Here is a 22,281-nt window from a genome sequence, read left to right on the forward strand (position 1 = left end):
ATAGGTACAACAATAAAGAATTCAGGCCATTCAAAGTCAATTTCTGCATTCTTAGGCCAATGTTCATGAACATAAACCAGAGAGAGGCAACTAACTTTTCAAATCCAAACATTTTTTTCAGTCAGCCTGAAAATAATAAATGATTTTAGCTGCCCTTAGATCAGAACTTCTTTTCCAATAATTTCATTTTAGTATGACCCAATAGGCTTCACTGTAAACTTAATCATGAATTGAGATGTATCATTTACTTTGAACTTATTTTTTCGTAAAATAGGGAGCCAAATATGGCCCTTATCATACCTTCTCCTTTCAGCAATTCTGTTCACTCATGCCTTATTACTGCTGACTCATACATTTTGTAAAAATAATTATTTCTTTTGGTTACTGGTTTAAATATTGCTGTAAAGAACAAATATGTGTTAGGATTATCCTTTTTAATGCAAAGTGTTTAATGATTATTATTTGTCCTACCTGTTTACTGAATTCATATCTAGGTTCTCCTAAATTCATTGATTTACAGAAATGCATTAACTGCATCACTGGGTTCCTGAAAGTAAGAAAAGGAAATTTTTCATTTATGGACTGATTACAAAGCCCACTCAGCACCACCAAATTCATTAAATTAAATTTTCCAGCACATTTAAAATCAAAATTAAATGTACACATGAGATAAGTTTCACAAATTTCCTTTGAAGAAAGTGTATGATAAAAAACACAATTCTTACAAAAAGTACAAATCTTGAGGCAGACTAAAATAATGAAATAAAAAACACACAGAGAAACTTGAAATCATCGAGATGGAATCCACCTCTGCTAGCTCTGTGGTGGCAATTAAGCTATATATGTTAATTTGAATTAATTGATAAACCCACATGCCAAATATCAAAAGCCAAAATCAAAAAGACAAAAAAGTTACAGCTGGGAAAAGAGTTTGTCACTAAAAAACAACATGAATTTGACCTTTCGGTCAAAGTTCAAAGTCATAGGCTACTATCCAAGGAATACAATAAATCATCCTTATGTGATCTACCCACATGCCAAATATCAAAACCTCACATGGAAAAACAAAAAAGTTACAGCCTGGACACAAGTTTGTCAAATAAAAACAGGAATTTAACCATGAGGTCAAAGTTCAAGGTCATAGGTCAGTATCAATGTTAAGAGACACATGGTCTTTAGATGAACTACCAACACACCAAATATCAAAAGCTCACACTGAACGACCAAAAAGTAATGGCCCAGACACGACTTTGTCTGAAAAACAGGAATTTGACCTTGAGGTCAAAGTTTCAAGGTCATATGCTAATATCAATGGTATGCGACTCATCAACTTTGGACGATCTACTCACATGCCAAATATGAAAAGCATACAATGAAAAACAAAATAGTTACAGCCCAGACACAGTTTGTAATGGACGGACGGACAGAAGGACACAATTACTATAAGGTGACCACTACTTTTAGTGGTGGGGCCCTAATTACTGAGTTCCATTAACACAGTTCATACAATAAACAATACCTTGGTGGACCAGGGTTCTGTTTATTCTGGAAACTTCCTGACTTAGGTCGTCCTTGGTTACTATGGCTACCATGTTGTTGTTTTTTGTGTTGTGTTGATTGTGACGGATCTGAACTGGACTTGACAGGGGGTTTCTGACCTTGAGGTGGGTGAAAGTTGTCTAAGCTAGCAGACTGTACAGGTGGGTTTGCTGAAGAAGTTTGTTTGGCACCTGTTAAAATGGAGTTTGAAAATAATATTGAAACTTTCAAAAATGTAACCCACACATTACCATGTCAAATTAGGTTTAATAAGACAAGTGGTATCCTATTGTATCTGTATCTATTCTATAGAATCACATTGCCTTTATCACTCAATAAAATGACCTTGTATCAAAACTTTAAATTCCACATGAATTCTGCTATATTAGTATTTACTATTTTATATTTAGGTAATATACTGGTGCTTTCCATTAATTTTTTTATCAGCTAAGCATTTGTAAGTGGTTTCACAACACAGCATTGTACTAAGTAATTCAATATGAGAAAGGCGCCCCTTATCCTTAAATGGAAGCAAAGGATTGTTTTTAAAGTGTTGGTGTGTCGATATTGAAAAAAGCAGTTGTCCTATGTTTGTACTGCGACTAAGGAGATTTCTAGTTGTACAATAGGTCATCAAAAATTCAAATTTTTTTTTCAGCAGCATTGGTATACCAAAGTTGACAACTCTACTGTGTTTGCCAGCTTTGCTGTAATAAAATCCTTACCTTCAAATAATTCTTGTACAGACAGTTGTCTCCCATATGAAGGGTTCTCCTTTGCCTGTGGTGTTTCTTCCTTCTTGTCTGAATTGATCATGAGAATCTGTTTCAACTTTGCTGTGCTTTCCTACAAAAATTATATAAGTTTACCTTTTAATTACATGTAGTGAAACAAGCACTATAGAGTTTAAGATATTTTCTATTTTCAAGGTGAAATTATGCCATGAAAATAAGCTTTCTCACAGCAGAAGTTACAATAATTATGTTCCCAGGGCAAAATTTTACCATTCATTGGTAACAATAAGGTGGAATCCTGTATACCTACATTGTTTGAGTTTTATTTAGTACTTCCTCATTCCCCCTTTTCATCCATATATCAGTACATGTACCTCATATAACTAACTCTATATCCTTCTGAGGAAGAGAAAACCATTTTACCCTCAGACAACTATCTTTTTACTGGATATTTGTTCCTGCCAGAACAGACATTTGCAGGACTGAACCATGATTTATCCAACTAAACAACAATACAAAGGCTACTTTCCTAAGTTGAGGTCATATACATTAAGTCCAGAAAAAAAATATGTCTGTTTAAGGTTACATTAGATTGAAATAGAGGCTCTAGAGAGCCTAAATCGCTCACCTGGTCAAAAATAGTCCTTAGAGCTTTCTAAAGCTGGACTCTTGACCTTACTGTACTATTGTCACAAGAATCATTTAATCAATACAGAGCATCTTAGTTATCCACCCAGTTTTCATATCATAAAATAAATCTTTAATTGTCATCTTTTCTCTTCAAGGGCAATAACTCCAACATTGAGCAACAGATCTTTATGAAAATTTCAGCACAGGTTGGTCTTACCATGATGATCAATTTTCTCCCAAGAATTAGGCCAAACACTTCAGTTTTCAAGTTATATCAACAAGTCGTCAATTTTTATTAATGGTGGCCATGTTTTTGACAGATAAAAAATTGTTAAGGATATCCTAACAAACATTCATGCAATATTTAGTTACAATCCACTCTACAAGTTGTCTAAAAAAAATCTATTTCAGGACCCATAACTCATTCATTTGTCAATAGATCTTTCTGAAAATTTCGGCATTCATGTACATGTAGGTAATCCCATCATGCTGAACAATTTTAATCCCTGCCAGATTTTAGCTAGGCCAGGTCAGCTAAAAAGGATAGTTAAGTGGCATTCCATAAAAAAGAATACCAACAAAATGTGCTAGGGTAGCCAGAAAAAAAAATAGCATATTTTTTTCTTGGCCTTCAAAAGTGCTGGATCGACTGGAAGTCATGGCACAGATCCAAAAGTTTACATTTGGACTTCACTATACCTCTTTATTCATTTCCTGTTTCTTTGAAGAACAGACAACCACTCCATCTTCAATGTTAGCACTATCTACTTGGAGATCCTTTAGTTTATTGGACAATTCCTCAACACTGGATTGACTGGCTACAGCAAACAAACTCTGTATGTCCAATGCTGTTGTCTGTAGTTAAAATAAATACCATATTGCTTGTAAGAAATAATAAGATTTATTATATAGATAGCAGTATTTTATCGAATTTTCCCAGTGTAATAAATTTCAATGATTCACACTGTGAAATAAACTCAGTAATTTCACTCTTGGACTTTCTCCCGCCAAAACATCAAAACTTTGATATCAATCTGCCGATCACAGAATTTAAAATTCATACTTAAAATATCGATAAATTATGAAGAATATCTATATAATAAGTACCAAGAATGCTTGAGAATTTAAATGTTCTTCAGCACTCGTGATAATATTTTGGTTATTCACTCTTTTCAATCAATTATCATATTTGTGCTTTGCATTGGTAAAATACACTTGAATGTCCAAAGTTAAAGTTCCGATGTCAACTTCAATGACCTAAGTCTTTATGTCAGTCAGGCGGGTAAGGCTCTATGTCATTGTCCATAGGGTTAGTCTCTATACTGGAATAAGACCACTATAATAAAATACTGATAAGGAATTGTTGTCTATGGGTAATAAATTAACAATTGTACAAAGTTTTTGTCGCTAGACAAAATTACTAATTCAAAAACCCAATTTACCATACAGTTTTACCAAAAACATAGAAAGCAATCTATGCCTTGAGACAACAGAGTGTTGTCAAGCCACAACAAGGAGCCTGAATCGCTCACCTGATTAAATTTTGCCTTTCAAAGACAATGAATTTAACAAGAAGCTGTCCAACAATTTTGACTCGAGAAGTCTTTTGTAGCACTTATCATAAGATCTTTCAACAATTGAAAGTTTCCTTTAATCTATCATAGTTTTCAAGATATTGATTGAAAACTGTTAAAAAAAGTCACTTTTCCCCTCTCAAGGGCAATAACTCTTACAACAAGTCATCTGACAACTGTTATCCCCGAAGAATTTTGACTCGAGAAGTCTTTTGTAGCACTTATCATAAGATCTTTCAACAATTGAAAGTTTCTTTTAATCTATCATAGTTTTCAAGATATTGACTGAAAACTGTTAAAAAAAGTCACTTTTCCCCTCTCAAGGGCAATAACTCTTACAACAAGTCATCTGACAACTGTTATCCCCGAAGAATTTTGACTCGAGAAGTCTTTTGTAGCACTTATCATAAGATCTTTCAACAATTGAAAGTTTCTTTTAATCTATCATAGTTTTCAAGATATTGACTGAAAACTGTTAAAAAAAGTCACTTTTCCCCTCTCAAGGGCAATAACTCTTACAACAAGTCATCTGACAACTGTTATCCCCGAAGAATTTTGACTCGAGAAGTCTTTTGTAGCACTTATCATAAGATCTTTCAACAATTGAAAGTTTCTTTTAATCTATCATAGTTTTCAAGATATTGACTGAAAACTGTTAAAAAAAGTCACTTTTCCCCTCTCAAGGGCAATAACTCTTACAACAAGTCATCTGACAACTGTTATCCCCGAAGAATTTTGACTCGAGAAGTCTTTTGTAGCACTTATCATAAGATCTTTCAACAATTGAAAGTTTCTTTTAATCTATCATAGTTTTCAAGATATTGACTGAAAACTGTTAAAAAAAGTCACTTTTCCCCTCTCAAGGGCAATAACTCTTACAACAAGTCATCTGACAACTGTTATCCCCGAAGAATTTTGACTCGAGAAGTCTTTTGTAGCACTTATCATAAGATCTTTCAACAATTGAAAGTTTCTTTTAATCTATCATAGTTTTCAAGATATTGACTGAAAACTGTTAAAAAAAGTCACTTTTCCCCTCTCAAGGGCAATAACTCTTACAACAAGTCATCTGACAACTGTTATCCCCGAAGAATTTTGACTCGAGAAGTCTTTTGTAGCACTTATCATAAGATCTTTCAACAATTGAAAGTTTCTTTTAATCTATCATAGTTTTCAAGATATTGACTGAAAACTGTTAAAAAAAGTCACTTTTCCCCTCTCAAGGGCAATAACTCTTACAACAAGTCATCTGACAACTGTTATCCCCGAAGAATTTTGACTCGAGAAGTCTTTTGTAGCACTTATCATAAGATCTTTCAACAATTGAAAGTTTCTTTTAATCTATCATAGTTTTCAAGATATTGACTGAAAACTGTTAAAAAAAGTCACTTTTCCCCTTTCAAGGGCAATAACTCTTACAACAAGTCATCTGACAACTGTTATCCCCAAAGACTTTTGTACAATGTAGTTCTAATAATATGGATCATTTCAGCTATTGAAAGAATTTGACTAAACCTTATGGTTTTGGACATAGATGCAAAAAGCTACTGTCTGACCCCTATGCTCTATTTTTAGTAACTGTGGCCATGTTTTTTGATGGATCAAAAATCCCCACAACAGTCCTAAGCAGGATACACCAAGAAACATTTGTACCAAATTCGGTTTCAATTGATCAAATAATGTCAGAGGAGAAGAAATTTTGAAAGAAATAACATTAAAAATAGCGAAAATCATTGCAAAAGGGCAATATCTCCAACATGACTGAACAGTTTAAAACCAAAATTTGACCAGAGATAGATCTCATCATGCGAAACACTTTTACCCTATGTCAGAATTTAGCTAAACCTAACGGTTTTGGAGATATATGCAAAAATCTGCTGTCTGACCCCTATTTTTATAACAGAACATTCATACCAAGTTTGGTTTCAATTGGTCAAGCAGTGTCAGAGAAGAAGATTTTTGAAAGAAATAATAATAAAAATAGCAAAAATTGTTGAAAAAGGGCAATAATTCCAGTGATTGGGATTACTGTGTGCCATGCGCCACAGTCGCATTTCCTCTTAGAATGGCGCATTGAGTGACTAATGTGTTGCGTCATGTGAGCACATTAAGTTTCCATCATTGATAGAGAAGTGTTGTCCACTACTTGTGACCGTAAAAAATGCATGAACGTGTCTTTTAACAATGTTTTTATTAGCTGCAGTCGGATGTTTTGATCGCCACGTTTTCAAGGGGATTTGAAGACTGCGGAATGAATCAGTACTTAGTTGATTTTTTAGATTATGTATTCTTGATCACTGACGCGTTTGAAAGAACAATTTACATTGTTTTAAAGAATAAAAGTTATTTGATAATATCAGAAAAGAGTGGACTGGTGGTCCAATTTGAAATTGAAAATGCCACCAGACATTTTGAAGACTGACCCAAAACAGAAGAAGTTATCTTTTTCAAAGTCTAAAAAATATTGATGGTAATTACCAGAATCAAACCTGTTGTAGAAACTAACTTGGCAGCTGGACACAGTTATTAACCTCCTATTGAAAATATTGATATTGGTGGAGACATATTATCTGGTCCTGAAGCACCCAAAAAAATCCAAAATCTGATTGCAGCCAAACAAGAAAATAAACTTTGACTGCATGATGTTTTCAGCGGGATATTTCAGGAAGGCAGAACACAAATTTTGAGGAATATTTCCTGTTAACATAATCAATTACATATGGCATTCCTTACTCAGCAACTTTGTTGAGTGGGGTATAATAAATACCTTGTTCTAGATGTAAAGTAACATATGTATAATTCTACTCAAAGTTTTACTCCCTAAAAATCTACATGTTCATTGTTCCTGTGTTATCTAACTCTTATTCTTTAAGAGAAAAAAAAAACAATAACTTGGAATCTATTCAATGAACAGTTCATTTATTTATCTTCACCTTTGGTTGGCTGACTTCAGGGTTAGCTGGGAGTTTGTCTAATGCTTGAGCTGCCTGGTTTAATGAAAATTGTTTTGTGGGAGAGACTTTCTGGAGTTCTTTCCACATATCAGCAAATTCACTACTGTTATTTTCCTGGAACATCTAGAAAAAAAACATGTTAACAGCTATCATCTTATAATTCTTCAAATAATCAAAATCGAGGTAATGCAAACAATTCAGATGAAAATTGACAAATGTTGACAACATGTAGATTTTCAAGGAACTGCAACTGAACTTTTTTGTCAGATCATGGAGATTGTAGATCAATTTTATTAGAAATTGTTAAAACAAAAAAAATATTCTTTTATCATGCAAAGTAATTCAAAACCTAATTCTATTTCAGATCTAAAAAATAATTTAATGATCTACTTACAGGTAGTTTCTCAAAATCTTTACCATATTTTATGTGGTAGTTCAGGCAAAACTTCTAAAATATTTAAGAAAAGTGTGGCCAAAGGGAAATAACTCTAATATATCTTAATACACCATAATTTAAAAAAAAAATTGTGATTGAACCATGTGCAAGATGACACTTCAGGTTGCTCACCTTAGCTGCCATAGCTCTTGGGTCCTGAGGTTTCTGAGATCGACCAGGGGAAACAATTTTAGGCGTTACAAACTGTAATGGTACATCTTTCTGACTCTCATCAAAACTCTCCTGTCTTAAGTCTAACTTCGGCCGTGCAGATTCAGTCTGATTTGATATAGAATTGTCTCTTTGTGATACATACTGCTGGTGACCTTGTCTTCCATATTTGTTGTCATGTGACTTATTTTCAGTCACATGACCATTATATACTGGATCCTGTCTTTCATTGCCATATCCTTGATAGGCTCCCATGTAACCTCCTGTAACCATATTTCTATATGTCTCATTAAAGTCATTTGATGCACTGTTACCACCTTTTCTATTTGATATGTTGCCATTGGTAACAGCATTTCTATTGTAGTTCCTAGATTGACCCACATTATTACTAGATGAGTTATCTTGAGCTGTTTTCTCCCTGTATTGTGATGCTGACTTGTTGCCATGACATTTTCTATCACCATGTGACAGGTTTATCATTGATGTTGGTGGAACTCTGTATCCTCTATTTCCTGTACACCTGTTCAATTATAATAAAGCAAAAATCTTAAACTTCTTACAGCTAAAAACTTCATGAATTCACAAAAACAATCTGATTTTTGTTTACTGTGTGGTCAAAAAAAAATATATCTGATGATCACAGATACCAGTAATCCAAAATTTCAAAGTGACCCCAATCCCCTATTCCCTGTAAACATAGGTCAAATTATAAACAGGGTCATCAAACAGGAAGTTGACTCTGCTTCAGTCTGACATAAAATCCCAAGATTCTGTCAAAATATCAAGCAGCTGTGATAAGTAGTTGCAGAAAAAATTGAAACCAAATATGGATTAACAAACAGACAGACTCCACGATCACTTTACTGTAAATGTACTATAGTTTGTGGGAAAATAATTTTCGTGGTTTTTGTGGGTAGGCCAAACCACGAAATTCAGTTCCCAATGAAAAGGAGAAATCCCATTGATGCGTATACTGAAAACCTCAAAACCACGAATTCAAGAGTCCACGATCTGGTGTTTATTCCCTAAACCACGAAAACTGGTATCCACGATTATAGTACTTTCACTTTATTCTTCTGACAACAGGGGGAGGGGTATAATTAAAGCCATTTCTCCTGTAATTGTTGTATACTTCATGATCAAATTTGACCAGTATGTAATTGTATAAAGCATTGTGTTAAAGTTTGAACAATGGCTAAGCTATCTTTTCATTTTTTTTTCTGAAAACCACAAGTTTGAGGAACAAACTAACCGACAGATTGATCATTGTTTGTTTTGAATCCAGTCCAAACTTACAAATACATGAATATATATCCTATGAACTATGAAGGGGGCATCAGTCAATTGTCCAGTACTATATATTTTATTTTGAGATCTGGCCCCAGTGCAACAAAACTTGAAACATTACTTAAGTCTGAGAAAATTCTTTACTGTTTGTGACGTCATCAAGTTGGAATACTAAGACTGGAGTTACAACAGAACTTGAGAATATTGTCAGACTTAAGTATTTTTTTAACCATTGCAGCACCAGACCAATACTCACAAAATACCTGTCCTGATTAACCAATCAATTGATGCTGTTCCTTTAGACAAGTGAAACTAAACATGTTATTCACAGGAAAAATTGCAAAGTATGTTTTTTTTTATATGTTATTAATGATATCAAATATATGGTTAAGACCAGTATGGTAAATATATGCTTTTGTGCATTTGAAAATACATGAAATAATCGTATGGTTTTGAAAAAATTATCAAAATCATGAAATCATATTGACACCATGTGTACCAACAATAAGATAGGTATTTTCTTATTTTTCATGGTGGTCCTAGATGTATGAAAAACATATGTTGAAATTTTTCCCAAATACAGGACACTAGTGGCCATACTAAACAATTATCTTTATCATTAGATTTTTAATACACTGGTTTCAATTAGACCAGATTGTGAATGTTTCATTTTTTTGTCATGTGATTATAGATTATATCCCCAAATATCAACATTGAACTGCAGATGGAATACCAAATCAATATTTCAACGATGCAACTTGCAATGTTTAGCAAAGGAAAAAATATGGATAACTAAATTTATTGCACAATGCAAACAAACCAATTTTGAAATTAAGATGTAACAATGAAATTATTATCAAAAATATGATTCATTTTAAAAGAAAGAAAAGTAATTTCTCATAAAACCAATGAAAACATTTTATGCTTTATATCATACCATGTCCTAAGTTTCCAACTCCATTTCCTGATATAGATATGCATGAATTCAATTAGGCCATATATAATTGATATTTTGGTTCTGAGGCCACTTTTCGCAAAAATAGAGAAAAGTACTTGGTTTCACTTCCAACCACATGTACATGTATAAAGTAAGAATTGTGTTCAATACATAGTTCTTAATCAGATTCAATTGATAAGGTACATGAAGGTGTATGTGTTTTACAGACAAATCTGTATTGCAACTGATATTGTTAAAGAGACACCCTTACAAGAAATGAAAGCAGGCCTAAAAACATAAAACAATTGTATTGGCCTTATAAAGTAACAATATAATAATACATGTAATGTGAAACTAATGCAAAGTTCAACAAGCAATACACAGTTGGCATAGAAATAAAATAAAAAGGGTATGCATACATTTCTAAATTCAATATAATGTAGTATGTGTGTATGGAAATTAATGCCAGTGTGACCTCTTTATCAGAAGACTTCTTGACTAAAAAAATCTTCAAATTCATTGAGAAATGAAAGACAAAGTTCAAACCAAATTCTATTATCTCCAAATTTGTCGAACAGTATAAAGAAAAAAGTTGAAACAGGAAATGTGTCATGGATACAACCCTACTCAACAGGAAAAAAAATAAAAACAAATGAAAACCATGAAAAATAGGCACACATGTACTGCTTGGTCATACCTAATATTGATTCCACCATTGAACTCCTTGTCAAATATGACCTCATACATTGTATCTATAGCTTTCTCTGCCTTGTGTACACCTACGACAGTCCCACGTAAACCAAATGGTACACTATAACCTTGTCTGACACTGACAACTCTGTCAAACAACAGGAATGATACTGAAGGATCTGGGAGAATGGTACTCTCGTTTGGTATAGGCTGAAATATATTGATAAAGTTTGATTTGATTTGTAACAATCCTTCTCATTGGTGGGTTCTATTCAGGCAACATGGGTTATTTTGTAAAAACTAATTTGTTACTATGATGTCATTAATGTCAACTGTTTTGATTTTTTTTTAACCAAGTTATGCTTGTATAACCAACTTTCAGACTCACTAAGCAAAAACTGTCCGTTGGTAGTATGTCTAACTGTGCAACATACTTTATGTGCCTGTCCAAGGCCAGGAACCTAAAATCCAGTGGTTGTCATTGTTATTTATTTATGTTTTTTTTCCATAGATAAGGTCAAATTTCATCATTTATGAATAGTTTCACTTCATTAATTTTGGGACCTTTGACAGCTTGTTTTATTGTATGGGTTTGACCCATGACCTTGTGGTGACCTCAGGAAGTTTAATTGTCTCTTGTTGGACTTTAAGTGGATGACTGTCCCATTGGAAATCAAAGCAGATATCCTATTTCTAAAGTATTGCATAACTTGGTACAAAATTAAAAACCATCCTAAAATAAACAAGTGATGGATATCGATTAATGTGAAATGTATACCAAACAAGGTTCACTGAAAATTCATGTAAATACTTTCAAAAGCTGAGGCATTGGAATTCATGTTTTTACATAATTTGAGAGTCAACAGTTTATCATAAAAAGGTATGCATCTTAAATAATTTAGACACATTTGAAATATGATAAGCACAGACAAATAAACTGAATGGGGGCAATTTAAGTTGACCTGAGTTTTGCATGATGAAAGTGTATTATATTTTTGGAATGAAACAATTTTTATGTATAACCAGGAAGTTTTATGTGACACCTGTACATACTACGACATCCATGTATTGACTGAGTAATAACAGAAATCTATAGAGCTTACCCTATACAACAAATGTGCTTTGACTTGCATTTTAACTCTCTTCTGTTTTTTCTTGTTTAGTTCCTGAAAAATCAAACCAATACAATGGTGTTTGGTCAGTACTGAATGCTAGATATGAAAAAAAACCCTGGGTTTGTTGCTAATATTTTTTGGAAAAATTATACCTAAACAGTTGGGTACGCTACCCCTAAAATCATTTCAAACCTTTCTTTGTATGATTCAAACAGCACTGACATTCAATTGAAGGATAACATTTTATTTTGTAAAAGTATAACCAATATTTATATGAGATTGTTTAAAAATACCTTATATTAATGACCATGCTGTACAATCTAAAATTATCATAAAAAAAAACTATTACTATATAGCTATCCTGGTTGGAAAAGTAGACTTAACCTTTACATGACCTTGGTAGCTCAAACTCCAAGATACCATTGAAATGTGTTCAACTTATAGCGAGTTAGAGAAATGGAAGTTTGTATATTTCCAGTTTTTTTTTCACTGCAGATTCGATTTCGACTTCATTAGAAATTGCTTACTTCCTACGAAGTTTTCTTAGTTCTTGGATATTTTTCATTAGCTTTCAGAAAGTTAATTAATTTGTGGACATTTAAAATGCTGTTTGCTTTTAATTAACTAAACTGACATTTCAATTAGAGATAGGGTCACAGCTTTTCTCACCTTTTATTGACCAAGCTAACATACTGGCTGATGAGTTCAAGTTGGTAAGGTTCTCTAAGATTCTCTAAGATTTATTACAGAACAGCCCGAGTTGGCAATTGAGTGTTCGAGAAATCCAAGGTTATTTATAATGATTATATAGGAGAACAGTTTGATACTATTACAGTACCTGAACCGATTTGTGCAACAAAAGTTGTGATCGGTCATTGATCACCAATCAGTTTCCGATCAGTCATTCATCTGTCAAACCAATCCATTAAACCTGTGATCGCATCATGTGACCACAGAGCAGTCACTGTTTTTCACAGTTTTCATAGTTTTCTTAGTCAATATTACACATATTTACATAATGCAATTGATTTAAACACCAATTTACACTTTTATTTCATATTTCTTTTTATTTTTAACAGATCATCTGTCATTTTACATAAAACTGTGATCAGATTGGTGACCAGTCATCGGTTATCAATCTGTCAGCAATCAATCAGTCAGTGGTCATCGATCCGTCAAATGTGTGCAGATCGGTTCAAGGACTGTAATTGTGTCCAAGCCATTTAAGTTGGACTGTGTAACTTACCCCAACCTTACTACATTCCCTCTCAATAGCTTGTATGATGCCTTCATCTAAAATGTCTGCTCCAACTTTCATAGTTTTAATTTTTGTACAGGGCAGAGACTTCAAATAGTCAGAAACATCACTTAGAGTGCACCTAAAACATACAAATTAAATAATGGTTTGTTTGAAACATTTAAAATTAAACTTAGGTTAATTTTAAAATGCATGATTACATGTAGCATTATTGAATAATCACCCTATTAAAGTGTATCTAGAACAATGCTTGAGTATAATGCAATTACATTGCATTTTCCAAAGCGGCCTACGTATCAAGCCATTTCAAGCCAAATATTTCTACTAAAATATTTTGAGTTGAAAGTTGATGCAAGGGACAATATGGAGTAAGGCAATGTCAATTACGTCTAGATGACTACTTTAAGTCATATTTGAACATAATTTCTTCATTTATAAACCAATGATTTGATTTGTAATCAGAAAGTAACTTTTATTACCGATTACATTACCACTGATGATGGCTGATATTAGTGATGCTGCTGTCAACAATGGGCAAGTAGCCAGTTATCAACCCTGTGTTGATATAAACTTACAACTTCTGCCATTACCTAAAGGGCAAAAATATTCCTATCACTTCCAAATATGCGATGACACAGATGTCTGCTGGATGTCACTTTCCTCAGTTCACTAATGGTAGTAAAAAGACGTGGTGCAAAACAACTTGAGTGACATTAAATTTGGGCAAAATAACTTGTTAAGTTCAAACTATTAGTTCATTATATACTTACCCATTTCCATTAAATATATCAGACTCATAGAAATTATCAGTTTTATTTTCCTGCTGTTTCAGTATGGTTTCCCAAAGTTCAGGGAATCTGAAAAAAAATTGTTGAGATTAAAGAAGAACTTTACATAGAAGAGAAAAACAAAAATAAAATCATTATAAACTAGATTAACTTGTTGTAATAGCATAATAGCAGTCATATCACAAAATTTTCCATCATTTGCATTTTGAAGGTCACATGAAGGAGAAATTAATATTCAAAAGAAATGCTAACATGGAATTGACTTTGGTGTATTAAAATAGTGATATATTAAATGTTGCCTAAGTTAGTGTTGATATGTATTCTATACCACAGTGGTTCTATTTTGCAGTCAGAATGCATGTATTCATAAGTAATGTGTATAAACAATGACTCTATAAGACTTTTGTTGTGATGCCATAAATATTACAGTGTTGAATTTGCCAGGATGTTGCCTGATTAGAATCAAAAACATTGCTTTTCTGGCTTAAATAGTGTGTTTCTTTTTGAATTTTCTCTTGCAGTTTCAAGACAATAACAGTACACTGATTTGACAAAACCATTGATATACAAATCTGGCACAGACAGATGCAAATCTAGAGCATAGCCTCACATCATTTTCCAGCAAATCTACGCCTCATCTGTATATCATTTTTATAAAAAAAAGAAAGGTATTTCATATTGCTGACATTATCCACAGTGTCATTTCCACCAGTAAGTTATCAAACAAGATTTCTTGAAACCATGTTAATCATAATTTTTCACAAATAATATTAAATTTTCTCAATGAAGCACCACACTAAGCCAACCACTCCATGTTTTATCATATGTGAAGGTTGTTGTCTATTTACTTTCTGAGGTAACCATCAATAGTATTCATGGCTTTCTCTGAATATGTCCATCCATTGTCCCCCATCTTAGTGTAACCAGGAACCTGCTCATTTCTCTTCGTGAATTTCAGATTCAGTCCAATGTTAACAGAGCCTTCAGAATTATCTGGTGACCCTTTCTTGATAAAAATTGAACCAGTTATCCTGGATAGGAAGTGAGAACTGATTCCCAGTCTCTGTGCTAAAGTGTATCCTGGGAAATACTTCTGCTGGAAATACTACAATATTGAAACAGAATGGATAAGTTGCATTTGATTTCATATTTTGGGAAATAAAAGTATACATTTTTCATAGATGACAAATCAGAGTTTAAATTATTAATGACATTAATGTAATAGTACCATGTGACAACTTATATACACAGAAGTTATACAGGTAATTTTTGTCTCATCCTTATTGAATACGCTTCTTCTATATATTTCAGGGAATCTGGATCGGAAACTTTATGACACCTCTACCATAGACAGTGTCTGAATTTTACACGACAGGTACTTAAACAGTTGCAATATAATGTATCATGTATCAGGGGTGGCTTTTGAATTAAAGGCATTCAACATACCAGTCCTGTATCAAACTGTGTATATCAAGTCTTATGTTACCTCTGGTCGAGATTCAATCATCTGGAAGTTTGGCTCATCAATGATGGTGACACTGATTCTAACTCTAGGACTCTCTGATTCGTCAACTGTCAAAACCTCACCCTGGCAACCATAGTGTGGGGAGCCAATCATAAACACTGGTTGTTTAGCAGGGAACAGTTCACTCAAGGTAGAGAACTCTTGATATGTTGGGTCATGTACAGATATATCCTGAAAAAATGTATTTAATGAATGAATTGATATTAGATAGTTGCCACCTTTAATATTCCAGAAGGTAGAGATCTATATATATATACCCTAAATCAGGAATGGTTATGACTAGATTGTCTACTATGGTATGATCTGTCATAGGTAAGACTTATTTCTATTTTCCATGGTGACACCATTTTTTGTACAACAAAATACATGTTTGTTGCCTATGACAAGTTTCCTTATCTTTTTTAGTATATTTCATTCAGATACAAATTTTTAAAAACACAATTGTTTTAAATAAACTATAAAAAATAACTATGTTCATCATAAAATCCCTAAAATTTGAAGCCTAGATTGAGAAATTCCCAAAACATGGCAAGTCACTGTGACTATAACATATTAGAAAGAATGGAATATTAAAGAAACAAGTAATTGTCCAAATGTCGTGAAAATGCTTGTTTCTGGTCCCCTTTTTTGGCCCCCAATTACCAAACGGTTCAAGTCACAACCTCAAAATCTTCCTTTTGTGGTATAGTGTAATATCATAAAGATCTATATACTTATAATCAAGTTATTGGACAGAATTGAAGTGTCTACAGATGAAGACGACAACACAATACCTTCATATGACCTCATTTTTATAATTACCTGAACTCAATTCTCACAGCAATGATAAAAAGTATCACTGATATGATATCTATGCACTTACCTTAACAGTAGCTTGTAAAACAAATGAAACAGGCAGAGTGTCAAACTGTTTCTCTAATATCACTCTCCCATGGGACCCACACTCATACCTAAAATAAATATCATCATAGTATCATTATACTGAACAACTGTTGAGAAAATAGAGCAAAACTAGTTAAAAAAACTGTCTGCAATGTTCAATAACTTGATACCCCCACTCCCCCATTTGGTAACAAGCATCTTTTGACCTTCACATTGATTTGGATCAAAATCTAAAATAAGTAGTTGCCAATGGGAATATGTAGTAGTTTCATTTAATTCCCTTCAGTGATGTAAAAGGAGTAACAGAAGGAAAAAATGGCAGACATCCCTATCACAGGTACAGTAATACATTTATGAATCTATTTCTCATCAAAAACAATGAACTAGCTACACACTAGTGCTGTTTATACAACTCTGTTGCAATTGCAGTATCAGGGAGGTAAGTCAAATTATTCTTGTTTTAATCAGACCTGAATTGAGAGGACATCAAACAAAACAAAAAAAATCAATATACTTATATTAAACAGTTAATAGAAAAGAAACTGAAAAATCTGTAATTCAAATCTGCCAATCCATAGTATCATAATTCTATGTGATGAAAGAAATTGGATGATTTTTTTCTCAGGTATATTGAAAGTTTCTAGGTAAATAAACTAACATACTTAGTGTACCACTCAACATAGCAACATGTTGTCCTAATGTATAACCAACAAAAACTACATGTACAAGTATAGATATCAGCACAGGAACATGTCATAGTATATAACCAACACACACTAAATGTACAAGTATAGAAATCAGCACAGGAACATGTTGTCATAGCATATAACCAACACAAACTAAATGTACAAGTATGGAAATAAGCACAAGAATGTGTACTTACTTTTTCCCTGTCATAGGAAGAGCTTTGACCAGGAAGAATGTTGGACCAACATCAACCCCAAGTCTGTCATGGTATCTGTAACATCATAATACAACCACATTTCAATAACAGAATGATAAGTTCTTATGCAAGTGAACATTAAAGAATGGGAGAAACTCAAATCTCTTCTCTGAGTGAAGCATAGTGGAATGATTGAAAAGACCAAGAAATTCTCTAACGTGTGAAAGATAACCCAATCTTCGATCTGCATTGAGTATAAGTACCTGTTTTTCCATGAAAACATATATATTTTATTTGCTTCTCCTAAAGAGTGCCGCCATTTCTGGAAACATAGTATATAGTAATGTAAATTTTATCATGCCTTTGTTTTGAATATGTCTATGATACTGCAACATTTTCATTGGTTCAGAGAATGACCTAAGCATGCGCACATGACCTCGTCTTCTTGGGTCATCTCAACTTGCAAAGGGCCATTTCCAGGAAAAATACTGCATGTGCCAACTTGACAGCTTTCTTTTTAATGTTAACGGCAGTTTCATTTTTCATCTCCATTTACACTCTCATTTAAGCTTTCTTTTTAATGTTAATGGCAGTTTCATTTTTCATCTCCATTTTACACTCTCATTTAAGCATAACTATTTCGTGGTTTGAGAAAAATTATGAAAGAGTAATCAAGGGAACCAAGGAGTTTCCACTAGCTATGACAATGATATTTCCTTGCTCTTATGAAGAGGCAGATGGGCTAATTCAAACACTGAAAGCTCACTTGCATCCCATCATATTGTGCCGAACTGAGATAAGCAGAGAGCACTACTAAAATTTCTGGGCTTAACATGACAGTTATGTTATAATCATTTGATAGAAAATCAATTTTACATACTTGACAGTTATACTATCAACTTCTCTGTGGAACAGACTTCGTTCATCCTCTTTTAACATGTTCCTTACAAACTGAGGACCTTTGACCTTTTTATTGTCTGTGTTAAAAGCTGTAGATACACATCTGAAAGGGAAAAGAAATGTTTTATAAATTTTAGTGTTGACAATAAAATATATATTTTCCCCATTACTGAAGCATATAAACAAATTTCTTCAATCAAGTTAGAAATTAAATTCACAATCTTTGAAATTTAAAAAATGATTTTTTTATATACAAGTTACACTGAAAGAAGCTTATGAAAAGTGAATCATGCATGTCTCAATCCATAAAATTGTTTAATTGGAAATTCTTCAGTGGGCCTGAAAAAATATATCAGGTTATATAGCAGATCCAAGGACATGAACATAGGAAGACTTGTTTTTATGATGTAAAAAATGAACATTAACCATTTTTTTAAGATTACCTCATGATGAATCACCCCTCCCTGGTATTTAAACAGACCCATACTAAAGAACCTGAAAATTGTATTTACATCATAAACGAGTTTTAAGCAAAATTTCGGTAAATAAGAAATGTTTAGAAAGCAGTTTTACCAGCAGATGTCACTCTAAACCTGATGTTATAGCTCACACAGGTAGATATGCTACCACAATCAGTTACATTGCTATAACTCCAAGACAACCAGTCATCAGCATAATTCCTATATGCCAATTACAACCAATCAAGAAGTCATGTGACTCTCGACCAATAGAAATGTGCCAGATCACCGGACCTGTCAGACAACAAAAATCTGTTTGGTCAGACAAGTTATACAAGATGTCTGACCCAATGTTCAAATATGACACCAGTTTTCTTTGCACAAATTGGAAAGGTCCCAAAGTTTTAGTTCTAGTCAGACAAAGCTTTTTTGATGTCTGATCGAATGTCCTGTTGGTCAAATGGAAATTTCTATGGGTCTGGACACTGGGAGGGATTGAAACCACTAGATACCCGACTGACTTACTTTGATTCATCATCAAACACAGCGACAACTTTCGCCTGGTACAGATGTGGCCAACCAACATACACAATCTGATCTATATATTCTTTGGCTATATCAGTTAATTCCTAGAAAACAGTTATCAAAATATTGATCATTATATCTATATATATTCATACATCCAATGAGCATTGGTACAGAGAAAAACACTGAAATACTGACCTTGATTTAGTAGACAGTTACAAAAACAAGTAAATGACAGCTTTAAAATTAGACAACAGTAATTGAGGTAAAATTAAAATCATATATAATTTAAATTGAGCAGCACTATTTCTATTGTCCTTAGTTTGAAATATAAATAATACTTGAATTCTTAATCTTTATATAAAAAAATGCTGACTTGGCAGACTTTGAAATAAATCATTCTATTTGCAAAATTCATAGTTGGTCTGAGTATTGTATATCACAAGGAAAGATGCCACTCATAAAAATCACACGAATGTCAGATATGCAAAACGATATCCTTTCAATAAATTGTGTTCTAAAATCAAGGCATGGGAAAAGCAGCATGAAAAATAAGTGAACGTGCAATGATAAAAGCCACCACAGCACAGCACATACATGTATGTAGCCCTTTTCAATAACTTTACCTCAAAGAGTGAAACCTGTACACAATACTCTAAACTTTTCAATATTATGGATTCCGTCAAGTGAACATATTTGTGGATATAAATTTTTGCAGTTTCAAAAAAATGATATTAGCATTATATAGTTAAAAATAAATTTTGCAGGCACTTGTATTCATTGTTTTCTGTACACCAAGTGTGGATGAGGTATTCTTATCATTCTTAAACCACCATTATATAGTTTTGAGAATGAAGTACCATTGGTCCCCCTTTTTAACCAATTGTAGTGGTCATTAGAAAAAGAAGGAGGATTGTAAATGTTTTAATGGTGTACTAATTTTTACAATTGTCACAATGGTCAAATAAGCCCCAAAATTACAATTATTTTACTGTAATAAAAACTAGCCTTATGTACAGGTTTAACTGTTTACAATACATGTACCAAATTACCACATTTCTTACATCAGTGGAGGGAGCATTAAAGTTAATGATAAAATATGATACAAAACAAATGCAATGAATCTCAGGGAAAGTTTCTCTAGGAATAAATATCTTAACTGCAGAAATATATTGTATAGAAGATAATTTTCTCAGGGTTCTAATTTTGGCATCTTTTAGGGGTCTGTCTCAAAATAAATTCCACAAAATATTAACTCTGTGCTTCTGTGCTTTCAAATGCCTTTTTGCCTCAAAACTTACAAATTTTCAACATGCCACAACGATGAATAGAGTAAATTTATTAATTTCACAGTGTAGAAACTGTGGTGTGGCAATTAGTCATTTGACAAGGCTTAAAATCTATAAAGCAAGTATTTTAATTCCTAGAGAAACTGAAAGACATTGAAAATGAATAAGACATTACAATCATTATTCACAAATCCATCAAAAAGCCTTCATGAAAAAACTAATTTTAAAGTTTTTCAATACAGAGTTACAAAAACCAGCTAAAAATTCTTGTACATGTAGTACAATACCTCAATATCTAAAATAATCCTATTTGTTATAAAGGTGTCAGCTGTCAAATGGAAAAAGATTTGTGATGGTGGGAAATGACTCGGACATAGGCAAACCTTTAGATAGATCCTACGGATGGATTTGTTTTCACCAAATAGCAGTTCTCCTCATGCTAAAATCTAATACAGTATTATTCATAATGTCAAATTTAATTGGATAATATTGTTCATATCAGGGTATCAATTAAATCCCTGATAGATTTCCTAAAATTTTACATATGCCAAGATGCTATTTTTTTTTTTACAATTTTAACTGCCATTTTCACAGGTTTATTTATAACATATAATAAAATTGAGAATGTATTATATTTCAAAATTTGTCTTCATCAATTTTAATTTGACTGTCACAAATATGGTTTCTACTGGCTAAGCTGGAAGGATCAGCAAAAAACAAAACTTGCAACCATCAAATCCACAACTGATGCTTCCATTTCATCAAATAATATTAAACTGAGAAAGTCATGGCATTTACCAATGAAAAATGTTTTTTCCAAAACTTAAAAATGAATTAAAATGAATTTTTATCCTCTATAGATATAGGTAGTCCCATTCTTTAAGACGTAAAATTCCCTGCTATAAGGTGCAACGACAATGAGACAACACTAATGAGATGATGAAGATGACTTGCCCGTTGTCTTACACGATCTTCGTCCGACCCAAGAATTTGTAAAATCATGTTTTCATTTTTACTGTTCATCTGGAACACTTTCACATTGGCTTTCTTTAGATAGGCCTGACAAAAACAAAACATATAAATATATAATGTCACATCAATGATAGACATCTTCAAGGGATCAATGGTTGAAGTTTCTGGATTCCTCTGGCCTTGGTTGTCACACATGAAAATAAACTTATCACAATATTACATAAATGTATTCATGTTCATGCAAAAGTTATATTCCTTTACTTTGCAGTAGGTTATTCTTTTAAAACATTTTTGTCCTGAGTAAATTGTTGTCCTTTTGTTTAATTGCATTTTAGCTGACAGAGTGCCCAATATCGTATGGTCTATTTAACTTCTCTATATTACTACATGTTTTTGACATTCCAATATGATCTAACTTTCTAATGAAGTGAAACAGATTACTGAATGAACTTGTTAAGATAGTTTTCCCTCTTTTACTTCCTTACATAAGGAAGAAATTTAACTACCCTTCACCCTGTTTTTTAGTGTAGCCCCAGTTAGTCATTACTTTTGTGTCTACGTGGCTGTTATTTTGGTTAAATGTTCTGTGTTGTGTCTCTCTATTTTATTAGTCTCATACCTGGTTTGTATTTTTTTTTATTAAGAGGCTGTCCATGAGAAACCATGCAAAACTGTTCAAAAGTGATATTGGCTATTGCGTAAAAACCGTCTGAAAGTGATATGGGCAATTATGT

At 32.8% G+C, this 22,281-nt stretch overlaps 1 protein-coding gene across 3 annotated transcripts in view; it reads right to left on the reverse strand.

Annotated features, from left to right (window-relative positions):
• Positions 1 to 22,281, reverse strand: part of LOC148600691 (5'-3' exoribonuclease 1-like) — a 45,086-nt gene that overhangs the window by 7,194 nt on the left and 15,611 nt on the right. For 2 of the 3 annotated variants that reach the window (XM_088556483.1, XM_088556481.1), the window contains exons 19-35: positions 21,530 to 21,634; positions 19,287 to 19,390; positions 18,284 to 18,406; positions 17,404 to 17,478; positions 16,501 to 16,588; positions 15,600 to 15,809; positions 14,962 to 15,218; positions 14,096 to 14,182; positions 13,314 to 13,446; positions 12,056 to 12,118; positions 10,960 to 11,162; positions 8,000 to 8,558; positions 7,411 to 7,554; positions 3,603 to 3,758; positions 2,265 to 2,385; positions 1,520 to 1,730; positions 472 to 547 (exon numbers count right to left, since the gene is read on the reverse strand). In XM_088556483.1, the coding sequence (XP_088412609.1) occupies positions 472 to 547; positions 1,520 to 1,730; positions 2,265 to 2,385; positions 3,603 to 3,758; positions 7,411 to 7,554; positions 8,000 to 8,558; positions 10,960 to 11,162; positions 12,056 to 12,118; positions 13,314 to 13,446; positions 14,096 to 14,182; positions 14,962 to 15,218; positions 15,600 to 15,809; positions 16,501 to 16,588; positions 17,404 to 17,478; positions 18,284 to 18,406; positions 19,287 to 19,390; positions 21,530 to 21,634 (2,715 nt within the window). The remainder of the gene's footprint in view (positions 1 to 471; positions 548 to 1,519; positions 1,731 to 2,264; positions 2,386 to 3,602; positions 3,759 to 7,410; positions 7,555 to 7,999; positions 8,559 to 10,959; positions 11,163 to 12,055; positions 12,119 to 13,313; positions 13,447 to 14,095; positions 14,183 to 14,961; positions 15,219 to 15,599; positions 15,810 to 16,500; positions 16,589 to 17,403; positions 17,479 to 18,283; positions 18,407 to 19,286; positions 19,391 to 21,529; positions 21,635 to 22,281) is intronic. The other variant, XM_088556482.1, reaches the window with a different exon arrangement.

The sequence above is a fragment of the Perna viridis genome, chromosome 12, assembly GCF_037379345.1.
Source record: "Perna viridis isolate PV_CMFRI_1.1 ecotype Kerala chromosome 12, ASM3737934v1, whole genome shotgun sequence".
Classification (NCBI taxonomy): Eukaryota; Metazoa; Mollusca; class Bivalvia; order Mytilida; family Mytilidae; genus Perna; species Perna viridis.